Below are 13,241 nucleotides of genomic sequence, written 5' to 3' on the forward strand. Positions count from 1 at the left end.
ATGTGTTTTCACTAAACTTCACTGTAAATTTCAAGTCAGCTGCACCACTTTCAACTCCTGTCACTGATGACACCATCCTCAACAGCTCTTCATGATTTATGCATTCTCTAATTAATTTAGAAATTAATCTCCCACTTTCATAGGTCATCTTTCCTTATAAATCTTTTACAAAATGTCCATCAACATGAAGATAACAAAATACTTCTTTTGATGAAGTACTTGCCATATGAGAAATAAACCTGAAACAACTACAAGCAACATACAAATTTAGTACTTCACAACTGTCCATTCCATAATTCCAACCTTGACTACATAAATTCAGCATCCATATTACATTTTTCTTGTTTTTCACTCCTTAACTTTTTCAACTGTGTCATCCTCGAAAATCATTTCTTTCGCATGTCTATATATAAAGTCTAGTAATCATTAAGAAAACTACTTTTTTTTCCTAGGTATAAAACAAAGAGAAATGGTGCAAGACAACATTTACAAAGATTAAAACATTCTTTCTGTGCGTGCATGACAGAGAACATGTGTAAAAGAAAAAAACATAGCAATGAAAGAGAAATGGAAGAAGAAGATGTAGACTTCTCTTCCATGCATGGCAGAGGATGAAATGTAAAAGAAGTAATGCATACAATTACCTATTAAAAGATGATTATGGTCCACTAATTTTTTCCTAACATTTTCAGTGCACGAGAGCACATTCCATCAGTATTTTTCCTGCCAAAAAATAAGAAAACAGAGCACACGAGATGAGCATCTTTCTTGTTACCTTTCAATGTTTAGTGAGGGGCAGTTTTGTAAACTCAAGTTTATTTTTTTATCCTACTTAAAGACTATAATCTTTAATTGAGATTTTTATTTTTCATGATCCCTAACTGAAATTAATGTCTTGAGGGGGTCCTCAATCGTCATTCTCCCTAAATAGTAATTCATTTCTCCAAAATTAATCTGCCCGCATCCCCGTGTGATCACTGGAAAACACAGAATTGACGTAGGGCACATGTGCTTATTTAGCCTGATTATATGTGTGTGCGTGTGTGTGTGTATGAGCCAGCTGGGCCGTTTGTATAATTTATTTATTTATTTATGGTAATAACATCACATTATTTTTTATTTTTTCTGAAAGCTGTTTAGTTGCCGATCCGAGTGGGCCGTATTTTCTTCTGCTTTTTCTTCCAGTTACCCCCCCTTCTGATCCACCGTCCCTGTCTCGCCGGCGACGAACGCCGTCGTTTCCGTCCGCCACTGGCGAGGTACGTGACCCCATTTCAGTTCACTCCATTTCCCCCTCTCATTGTCTTTTTCTCCCTAATCATTCTTCTTCTCTTGCATTGTTTTGGTCCCCATCTGAATGTCAGGACTTATAAAAATCAAGAAACTTGATTTTTTTTTGTTTTTTTTAAGATGCAGTGGGTTTTATCTGCTTCTCTCCATTTCATGTGTATGGATAATTGATTTGCTTTGATCTGTTGTAAATATTTATCATCGGAGCTTTAGTGTTGGGTGTGCCCTTCTGCATTTCTTTATTTACTTCTCGATCTGGAAAATTATGAGTTACTAGAGTTAGTTTGACTAATGTTCCCATATCAATAATTTTATCTGACCAACAGGATCCATTGGGGAGTTGAAATATTTATGGGCATAAGTTTGCTTAAATCTTGTGAATCGTCCACCTAAAATGGTAAAATGTTGAAGCGATGTTAAATCTGAATGAGTCAACCAAGTAAATGCTTGGACTTAGAAGTGTAGGTGAAGTAGGAGTCTGGAGTGGATGATGAAATTCCCCAAGCGTTACTTGATTGTTGTTTTGACCTTTGTCTGCACATCAGTGTGTTACATAGAGAGAGTTGGATTTTCAATTGCATATACTGTTGCTGCTGATGCTGCTGGCGTGAATCAATCTAGCAAGGGTGCTATACTATCTACTTTCTACTATGGATATGCTTGTTCGCAAGTGCCAGGAGGATGGGCTGCTCAGAAAATTGGAGGGAGGACAGTTCTCCTTCTTTCATTTGTATCATGGTCACTAACTTGTGCACTGCTTCCATTAGATCCAAATCGAGTTTTTGTGTTAATAATTGCACGATTGCTAGTTGGTGTGGCACAAGGATTCATCTTTCCCTCCATCCACACTGTTCTAGCACAATGGGTTCCTCCCCATGAAAGATCTAGATCTGTTTCTCTTACAACTTCTGGGATGTATCTAGGTGCAGCAATGGGGATGCTTGTCCTTCCCAGTCTAGTGAAGCTTAGAGGTCCTGAATCTATATTTGTTGCTGAGGCAGCAATGGGTGGTTTGTGGTCTTTACTTTGGTTTACATATGGAAGTGATCCTCCTCGAATTGAGCATCCAAAAGCCACGGCTTCTGGCTTTGGGGAATTGTTGTTGCCCATCAAAGGGAAGCTGAGATCAAAGGTTGAGAATGCAAGAATTTCAGTCAGAACTGCCAAAATCCCTTGGGTGAAAATCCTAACTAGCTTGCCAATCTGGGCAATTGTTGTGAACAATTTCACTTTTCATTATGGTTTATATGTGTTGATGAATTGGCTACCAACATACTTTGAACTAGGCCTTAAACTTAGCCTTCAAGATATGGGTTCTTCAAAAATGATGCCTTATCTGAACATGTTCATATTCTCAAACATTGGTGGTGTAGTTGCTGATTATTTAATCACCAAGAGGATAATGTCTGTGACAAAAACCAGGAAATTCTTGAACACCATAGGATTTTTAGTTGCTTCTCTTGCGTTGATTGTAATTCCCATATTCAGAACATCTGGTGGTGCTGTGTTCTGTTCTTCTGTGGCTCTCGGTTTTCTGGCTCTAGGAAGAGCTGGGTTTGCAGTGAATCACATGGATGTGGCTCCAAGATATGCTGGAATAGTGATGGGTGTTTCTAATACTGCCGGAACCTTAGCCGGCATTGTTGGAGTGGACCTTACCGGCAGGCTCCTTGAAGCTGCTAAAACTGCTAATTCAGATCTTACAGGTCCTGAAAGCTGGAGAGCAGTGTTCTTCATTCCTGGCTTGCTATGCTTTTTTAGTTCTTTGATATTCTTACAATTTTCAACTGGGGAGAGAATTTTTGACTGAGGAAGGTTGCTCTCACTTGATGATCTCTGGCTCATTGAAGTGTTTTTGATTAAACATGCACTAGATTTGTTATGTTATTCATAGAGATTTAATTTTATTTTTTCAGTTATTTCCCCAGATTGTATCATCATTCTTGGATAGGGGGGTTTCAATTATCTGGAGATTGAAGCTTTATACATTTCTCCAACTTGTATTGTATACATAATCAATCATAAATGAAGATTAGGAGCCTTGATGGGCAATGACAGAGCTACCTGGAAATAGTTGTTTCATTTTTCTTAATGATGTTTTTGGTCAACTGGTAATTCATTCATCAATAAAAATGCGCTTAACAAATAGCCCAATCAATATTTTTAAAAGATTTTAGGGCCTGTTTAGTTGCTGGCAAAAATGGAATGGAATGAAATACATTGATAGAGAACTAAGTGGGCTAAGATAAGGTTGTGGATTGATAAAGATGAGAATTCTAGAAAGGTGAGAGTCATTAAGTGATGGATAGATGGAAATAGAAATTGATGATTTTATTCATGTCAATCCTCATTCTCACCTCTCTATCACCCATGATTTTCATTTCTCTATTGTCCTCACCTTTCTAGTAATCCCATTTTTCATCTATTAACTTATTTATTTCTTTCCAACAATTAAACGAACCCTTAATATTAAAACATGGGAGAATGTTACTGAATTTGAGAATATTATTTGTGAAAAAAAATCCTAATTTAACACTAATATTCTTTTGAGATCTTTATTTGTCATTTTGTCATGATCAAACCGAGATCCATGTTTTAATGGGATCTAATGCATTTTTCATATTATAACTCAATTTAGTTTATTGTTCATTGAGTAAAGATGTTGTAGCCATTTATACTATCTCTTCAAGATGATGTTCATTTAATTCCCTACTTATTTCACTTACAAGGCATGCTATGGTTAAAACCTTTTCTTGTGGGGTTTGGTTTTTTGTTTTTTTAAACGGGGTTTGGTTCACTATAACGTATTTGCATAAATAACAAGGCGATATGATACAAGTTATTTATAAATGACCCAGAATCGAGGAAATTTCTAGTGCAGTTTCATTTTTTTTTTAAAAAAAATCTTTTTAGTTGACAAATAATAATACAATAAATGAGCTTCTCTTGCGCCTGAAGGAAGCATAGATGCCAAATGACGTCCGAAGAAAAATAAAATTGTTTGCACAAGGCAAGTTTTTCTTTTAAAATTTAAATTTTTGGCCTCCCACAAGGCAAGTTTAGTCGAAAGATAAATTAAAATGTCAACTAGGGGACTCTTATTCATCAAACGGCAAAGAATATTACCCCAAGGAAGAAAATCTAACAGGCTGCTGAATAATTCAAAGAACTCATTATAAAAATATTTCAAATTCCTTACCCAAAAAAAAAAAAATATTTCACGTTTAAAAGTCATTGAGGTATAAGTGATTAGATGACTTTGAAAAAAAAAAATTAAATATGATTTCGGCGTCAACATTAAAAAATATATATATATATATATATATATAGAGAGAGAGAGAGAGAGAGAGAGAGAGAGAGAGAGACTGCTGTTTATTTAATTTATAAAAATCCATCTTCAAAGTAGAGTGTCTACATTGGACTTCATTGTCATTTGTGGGTGGCTACTCAATTGTGTTGTTTTCATATTTCTTAAGATCATTTATAAATAATTATTTTTTGAGTTTCAGTCATGTGCTAATAATTCTCTTGTTAATTAATATCATTTTCTCAATAAAAAATTATTTTTTATAAATAATTTCTTAGACTTTCAGTTTTACATAAATAACTTTCTTACATTATAGATAAAGTGCAATTAATCTTTAAAATTTATATGAGGTTTCTAGATCAAAGTATCAAACTACACAATCATTTTGTATTAAAAAAAGGATTATGATTATTTAATTCATAAATATATATGTTTTCATACAGTGCATAATATGTACATGAGTTGTAGTTTTAATGTGCGTTTGATTTTCTGCTAATCAAAAGTTAGTTTATCAAAAATTTATTTAATAAGAATTAATTTAGTAAAAGTTAGGTAATTTAATAAAATTTATGTTTAAATATATATTTTTTAAAAGTTAGTTTGGTAAATTAAAATTTATTAATATAATAAAATATGCTTTTTGAATACATAATCATTAAAAAATATTAATTTATAATAATTTATAATTTGTATTATACAAGTGTAATATATTAAAAATGTTTAAACAATGTGACAAAAATTTAAAAAGACATAAAGTTTGATATGTTAAATAATCAAAATAAAAAAAATAAAGTTTGATGTATTGAAAAATTATATAATAAATAGTTTAACATATATTAATATTAACAATTAACGTGATTAATTATTTTATATATAATGTATCTCTAATTAACATGACTAATTATTTTATCAAAAACCACACTTAAAACTACACTAATAATTGATTGTGGAGAGCACGGTCAATATTATCATCATCAAGGTTGTGAATGTACATTTAAAAAGCTTCCCCCTAGCACATTTTTAAATCTACTTTCAAATGACTTCTAGATTTGTATTTGAAAAATCATTTTACCCCATTATTTATATTTTATATCCAAACAACTTCTCACATATAAAAAGTGAGAAAAATTCTTTTTCAAAGTGAGAAGTTGTGTATCCAAATTCATGAATAGTTTATATTATAGTAATTTTATATTTGATATTTTATATGTAGATAAATAATAATTAAAAATTTTAATAAAATATTATACATTTTAAAATATAATCAACAATATTCATTTATTTGTAATGAAAGCGACAAGGGTAAGGGCAATAAAACCAACCGTAGAATTGAGAAGCGAGAACCCATCATAATAATAAATTTTTTTAAAAAAAAAATTAAAATTTGGATATTTTATTTAAGTTTCACCCTTTTGTTCACATGTCTTTTTCACTTGTTATGTTTTTTAAGTTTAGCTTTATGCCTTTATTCCGCGGTTAGCCAGTGGAGTCAAAAAGTAGAACCTACCTGGCTACCCGGTTGATCAGCCTTCACAGCTTTCATTCGCTTCTCATGCTGTTCATCCCTCAGCCATCTTCATCTTCGTCGTCGTCGTCGTCGTCGTCATCTATCTCGGCATTCTGCAGGGTATTACGGCCATAATCTGTGCTTATCTCATGGCTTGATCATTGAACGAATTGATTCAATGGGAGCACCCTATCTTTCAATTTTGCTGCTTTTTTTGTTTGTTATTTTTTCTTTTTTGGTTTTTACAATTTCAAAGTTTCTTACTTCAGTTTGAATTTCTGTCGCCGTATTGATTTGGTTTTTGGTCGAAACAAATTCTAATTTCTGGAAGGACTAGCACAATTGTTTGTTTGATCATTTTTGTTTCTCTATCCTAATAGCCATAGAAAAATCTCCCCTTTTAATAGCCTGTACTGTTGGATTGTGTAGTTTGTGTCGTCGTGACTAGTTTTGTTTGCTTTGCGAGAACCCCACAGAGACGTTTATTTGCTTGTTTTTATCTGTGTATAAAAAAATTGGATACGAAGCATTTATTTATATATTTTGGAATTGTTTGTTTGCTTTTCAGGTTTTCTTGTACCGTCTCCGTCCGGGGACTCTGTCTTGTATGGCTTACACTGATTTCCTTTATTTGTTATTCGCCGTCGGAGTTTGGTGTACTGCTTACATTACTGCTGCTATTGTTGCCTCCTTTCGAGCCATCAATTTTTTCCGCCTATTTTGAACGGGAAGAAAATCACTTGGAGTTCTGTGAAACTGCCATGGCTTATGCACAGCTTGTTATAGATCCAGCTCTTAGCAAGGAGGTAATTTATTATAACCATCTTCGTTCTTCTGCTATGTCCTTGCTCTTCTTTGGATTGGTTTTCGTTTTCTTCTTTCTTCTTTCTTCTTTTTAGTGTAAAATTGTTCAGATCCATATTTGTTTCTGTAATTTGCTTTCTCAATTATTCCAAGTTTGTATCAACAATGTCAAGCTGCATAGCAAATATAGCAGATTGTTTGATTTTTATAAATTTTCCGCACTGTCATATTGTTTTATACTTATAACTATTGTTGTTCACTTTTTCAGCGTGGAGTCTAACTTCTTCTTGGAAACTTAGTTCAAGATAGATATCACCCTATTGATATCTTTAATTGAATTTGTGGGTAACCTTGATAATTGGAAAAACGTTTGCTGGTCTTTCCTACAATAAATTGTGCCCTATCGAATTGGATTGGATGTAGTCAGGTTAAAAATGTCTTGCATTCTTATTATTCCCATGGTCAGTATTGTTTTATGGCCTCGTATGCCCAGGATGCAAGTTTTATTTTTGATCTGCCCGTGTTAAAAGTTTTTCAGAACTCCTGCTATTATAGTTGTTTTCTTTAGTTTTTCAACCCAGGGAGTTGCTTGATTAGCTGTGTTGACTGTGTATTTATGTAAACCATACAGGATAAATAGTTCAACCTGCATAATCTTCAACGTGTTTAATCCCTTCAAGATGGTTTATTCTTAACCAGCTATTCTTTCTAATGGCATTTTCCTCATTTTTCTCTAGCTTATTAGAGTTTGTGCCATATGAGCTATCATATTTTATTTGGCTAGAACCTTGGGTACACTTTATAGAAGATCTCTAATGAAACCATGACAAGTTCATATTTTTACAGCTCAACATCATATGTTGATTCTCTCAAGTTCTTTCACATGTTATCTTTTTAATGAAGAACTAAAATTGCAAATACCTACGGAAAGTTAACTTATCTATTTTATTTTCACATTTCATTGGCAATTTAGTGTTCTGCGAAGCAGATTGTGGGATTTTGTAGAATGTGTTAGTCCCACCAAATAATGCATATCAATTTTGCTAGCATTGTTTTAGAATGAAAGAAGGTTTATTTTAGTAGTTTATGGTCTTCTTATTTGAGTTGATTCCCGAGTTGAAGGAGAAACGCAATCTTTATGTAATTTTTAGTATGCTGGAGTAGTGATTCTGTTCCAGGCAGGTTTTCCAGGGATATTTCTTACTTCCACTTCCTCTCACATTTTGCCACGATCATTTCTGGAGATATCCTTACAGTCGATTACCATGAATAACAATTAAACTTTCAAATATATTCATTTTTTTCCCTATCCTTTTGTTTATATGTTATTATATTTACTCTTTTTCTGCAACAAGCCAATGACTATAACATGTTAAATTTTATTCCACCTGGATGGAGAAAGAAAAGGAGGCGTGCTCTGTAGCTGTCTCTTGTTTGCTTCATAATTTTACTTTCTGCCAACTTTCTCAGTGATCGTATGTGGTTTGCCTACAGTTATTAAAAGCTCACTATAATTCAGGCTACAGCTTGTAGCGCTGTGGTACAGCTCTTGGTACAGAAGCTATTTTTATATGACTATAGCTCGAGCTACAAGATTACTGATAAATAGCTCGACAACAGCTCTAATCTTTTATTGTTTGTCATGGGATATTCTCTCAAACCATCCTTGGACGTCCAAAATTGAATGATTTAGCATTCAATGATGTAATATAATAATGGCTTTTGGGAGAAGATTTAATTCTTGTGATGTCATTGACCCAATCTTATTGAAAGGAATTGATTATAGCAATGAATAGTTGGTTGGCAAGTTGGACAAGGAATTAACTGTTTTTTTTTATTTTTTTTAATTATGTCTTTGTTGCTATTATTCAACAAATTCTGAATGTCTAATGCAACTTTTGGCGCATCCTCTCCACATCCTTCCATAGCAGATGTGGCCTTAAATTCTGTTCTAAACTTTTAAGAAATTGTTGAATGAGACCTCTTGGCCAACAATATTTCTGAAGCACTTAGTTGCTACTAGAGCACAATGACATCGTGCAATTTATGTAACCAACTCTATCTAGTAGGGTAAGGTTTGTTTGTTTGTTACTGTTGTGATTTCTTTCTCCCTTTGCCTCCTCAATTTTTTATCCTAGTATTGATGATGGGTTGTCCTTCTTTACAGTGTACGTTATGTATTGTCCCAAACTGACAACTACATCCAGTATGAAGAAGAGAGGCAGATGTGATGTGAAGGGATTTTGATCCAATGATGATGACCCTGCTACAGATTTTATATGATAGTGTCAAAATATGAGCAAGCATTATGAAAAAGGGGTGTGTAAAGCTCAAGCGTGTAAAGACATAATATTAATATCTCATCAGTAGGTTTTAATGGGAGTTCACAAATTTAGATCTACCAAAATGGCACTGTTGAGCCTGTTGGATAGAGCTGTATTTTCAAACGACTAATGAATATGATGTTTCTTTTCATAATGCATTGCACGGTACTGCAGTTAATCAGTTTTGCTTGAAAATGATCTGAAACTTGATGGAGATGCTTGACGAATGTTGAATGGACAGAAATTAGGATTTATGTGCTCTTTGCTTTGTGGGGAATCTAAAATTTATCACCCTCAGTAATTGATTAAAATGTTAAATGGATTTATATGCACTTGATTTTTAAATTTTGTTATCTTCTCTTCCCATCCGTATTCTCTCGTTACTTGCATTGCTATTATTAGAACACTTAGAAATTGTAATGTTAATAGTTAGTTTATTCAAATCATTATGTAGATTTTGATGACATTGTTGGTGAGTGATTAGTAAGTATTTTTGTAAGTGTCCTTTGAGTTTGGAAATATATTTTAGTTCTAGTGAGCTTTTAGGATTCAATTCACCTAAACTTTTGCTTATTACAACCAAAAAATAAAAAAGCAGATTTTGAGGGGTAAACATATTTTTAGTTGAAGGTTTTATAGCATTTTTATGTCTAAACTATTTTGCAATAAGCACTGTCTAGTTATCTGAAGTTACTTATTGAAGCAATGTTGTCCTTCGAGGTCCAAAATTGCTGTGATGTGACTAATAGACAATAATGTTAACTATTTAACTTCAAAGAGAGAAACTAATTTGATTAATATTAGTGATGCCTTAAAGTTCAATAATATAAAGTAATTGACACTTCTGTCTTTCAAAAAATTACTAAAACACGTGAGCATCATATTTAGGTTGTCACATTGCTTGCTAACTTGATGTTCTTCACTAGAGGAAAAACAAAATTTGTCAATTCACACTAATGATCAACTAATTACACTATTACAAGTTATATAGTATTCTCTTCGTTTCAAATTATAAGATATTTTTTAAAAAGTTTTTTCATCTTAAAATATAAGACACTTTAAGTAGATTAAGGTTTTATTAAATGCATCAATTTTAATATTACCTTTCTCTCTTTATAATTAATTTTTATCATTTTTCTTTTCAATATATTAAATGATGAGTATTTTTAAAAGTTTATATTTTTGTTTTAGAAAGATAAGGTTGTTAAGTGTATTTAATAAAATTTATTGGCATATGAGATTTTATCTAAAAATATCTTATAATTTGGAATGGAGGGAGTATTTGCTAAAGAAAACCTAATAGTCTTATAACTAGTTAAGAGAGACATATTAATTTGTCGAAATGTGATAATTCTTGCTTTTAAGATTATCAAATGTAGAAGTTGAATGGTGAGAACTTGAGGCTATAGTGGATAAAATTAGAAGTCTAGTGACAAGTGACTCACCAATGCAAAAAACATTTTTCACCATAATTAAAACATATTTTTGCCGACAGAAGACGCTACATAATAGAAAGTTATGTGATAGTAAATGAACATTTTTTGTCATAGGTCAAAACGAAACTGTAGTGAAAGATATTATTTTTCGCCACAGGTTCCAGCGGCACCTGTGACAAAAGATGTTATGTTTTGTCACAGGTCCCGGCTTTACTTGTGGTGAAAAATAACATCTTTCATCATATGTTTAAGCTTCACCTGTGGCAAAAGATACTATTTTTTGCCATAGGTACAAGCTTCACCGTGAAAACTAGTGTACTCGGTGTCATTTATGGCAACAATTGGATCCATTGGGTATTATAAAATTGGAAGCTTGGATGATAAAAATTGGAAGTTCCAAAGTAAGTGTGGTTACCAGTCATGAAAATACCTTAGGAAATAAGAAAAATAGAGGTTTGATAGTTCATGACTTAGACAAAAACATGATAACACTACGTTTTAAGACCAAGAAAAGTGAAGTATTTTTCGTTGTTTTTGTTTTAAAAACTGGATCAGGTAATGAATTGGAAAGATTAATGGGTCACGGGTCTTATAGTTTAACTGGTTAAACCTATGATTGAACCAATGACATAATAATTAAATAAAAAAATATTTATATACATATATATTGAAAAACAAGTCAAAACAATTCAAACATTTTAGGTCTCGATTTTTTGCTCCAGATCTTTAGAAGCCATCTGGGTCAAAACGGTCCAACCCAACTCAACTCTCAGAACATGCCCTATGGTTGAACCAGATCGCTTCCTTATCTAGTGATAGTTCAACTTGTTTGACTATTCAGGTATGAAAATATTGGTTCTTAGTTCTTTTAGTTTGATCAGTATATAATGTTAGTTTATATTATTTTACAAATGTACAGAAAAACTATGATCATGGGGCCTGCCGGAACTTGGAATTCTTCCTTGATTGAAGATGGGATTCTTCCTTAGTTGGAATTCTTCCTTGTTGACTGTTGGTGAAGGAATTATTCGTCATGAGTATTTTCATCAAAATAGACTTGCGTAACTTGCCTTCCAGATATTCTAGCTGGCATGAGTAAAAAGTTTCTGCTATAGGATTCTTCTTGTACTGGAGCTCCAAGCATCATTCTTGAATTTTGGAACATTCAATCCTGCAAGGAAACAGCGAAGAAAATATTTACCTCCTTACAATCACAGTGCATGTAAGTAGGGCTGTGTGAAAAAGTTTTGTGATACAAGACAAAATTATTTGGGACCTAAAGTTACGGAATCAAATATTAAAATTTTGTAGTTAAGTAATTCTAATATTTTATTTTCTTAATCTTAATTAGGATTGAAGCAATTTTAATTTAAAATAAAAACTTCTTTCAACAATAGCAATTATTACTGGCACTGTCAATAATATCTTATATACAAGTAATATACTGCCTTTGTTAAAAAATGTAAGGCATTTTTAACTGAATTTCACTTTTCAATAAAATAATTATCACTTTCAAACTAACCCTATCTTTTTATATTTATTTCTATTAAACACCTTATAATAAATATAAAGTCATTATCAATGGGGACACTTTTAGAAAAAAGACAATGATTACATCTCGAAAAACTAAAAATGCTTTGTATTTTTGAATATCCAACTCCTCAAAAAAAAATGTTTTACATTTTTAAATGGAGGGAGTATGTATTTGAAAAAGAGTAATTTCGATTGGGAAATTAATTCCTTCTGTCAACATTTCTTATAATACCTCCAATTTTGAAAATAAACCAAGACCATAAACATCATAATGATCATTAAAATTTAGGAATTTTTCAAGATTGATGCAAAACATTTTCAATTCATCTTCATTCAAACAAAATTCATTGACATCGGGAAATGGGAACAATAGGCACAGTGAAATGCGATACAATAAATTATCAATGAAATAAAAGATGTTCTTAACATCAATTCTTAATAAGAAAAATGACCCGTTAGAATATAAGCAAATTTTCGAAGCTCAAGGCAATGGCCTTAGACCCTTAGTGGCCTAACCGTAAACACGGCCGGTATATAAAGAGGACTCTGATGAGATATAACTGAAAAAGGCAACTTCTTTGACACATATCTTAACCTTCAGCAGATACAAAATTGGTTTGGAGTAAAGTATTGAAAATTAAATTTATTATTGAACCAATTAAAATACTAATTTAAGAGTTAATAATTAAAATTATATTGAATTGTAATCAGACATTTTATCAAATCCTTAAGTTATGCCAAATATAACGTTTCATCATTTTAATGAAATAAACCGTGGAAAGAATTACTTTGTCTAATTCAATTTCTTTCTTTCTTTGTTTTTTTTAGCAAAAGCAAAAGAGCATATCAATTTCTTCATTTTGACGACCCTAAGTTTTCATTTAATTATAAAACTGATAGAATTTTTAAGTTCATCAAGCTTATCTCAGTTAATGATTTTGTTTCTCAAGTTCAATTTTTACTTTGTCTATTAAAAAATGTAAGATATTTTTTAAGAGTTTAGTTGTTAAAAAATATTTTAAAGTATAATTAATGTGCTT

The 13,241-nt window shown here is 32.0% G+C and overlaps 1 protein-coding gene and 1 long non-coding RNA gene across 2 annotated transcripts; both read left to right on the plus strand.

Annotated features, from left to right (window-relative positions):
- The first annotated feature begins 1,126 nt into the window (after positions 1 to 1,126).
- On the plus strand, positions 1,127 to 3,353 carry LOC129291247 (probable anion transporter 5). Its single transcript, XM_054928513.1, has 2 exons — positions 1,127 to 1,259; positions 1,617 to 3,353. Exon 2 carries the CDS (start codon positions 1,778 to 1,780, stop codon positions 3,098 to 3,100), a length of 1,323 nt encoding a protein of 440 aa, XP_054784488.1. The 5' UTR covers positions 1,127 to 1,259; positions 1,617 to 1,777; the 3' UTR covers positions 3,101 to 3,353.
- Positions 3,354 to 6,061: 2,708 nt separating this feature from the next.
- LOC129290528 (uncharacterized) lies at positions 6,062 to 9,386 on the plus strand. Its single transcript, XR_008588427.1, has 3 exons — positions 6,062 to 6,224; positions 6,673 to 6,910; positions 9,076 to 9,386. It is a non-coding gene; the product is annotated as an uncharacterized LOC129290528 (long non-coding RNA).
- The last annotated feature ends 3,855 nt before the right edge of the window (positions 9,387 to 13,241 follow it).

This window comes from Prosopis cineraria, unplaced genomic scaffold, assembly GCF_029017545.1.
Source record: "Prosopis cineraria cultivar Desert tree isolate PC_DT_omini unplaced genomic scaffold, ASM2901754v1 PC13, whole genome shotgun sequence".
NCBI lineage: Eukaryota > Viridiplantae > Streptophyta > Magnoliopsida > Fabales > Fabaceae > Prosopis > Prosopis cineraria.

What these genes read in the sequence shown, in the direction of transcription:
- LOC129291247 (XM_054928513.1), top strand. Translation starts at nt 1,778, where the DNA reads ATGATGAAATTCCCCAAGCGTTACTTGATTGTTGTTTTGACCTTTGTC.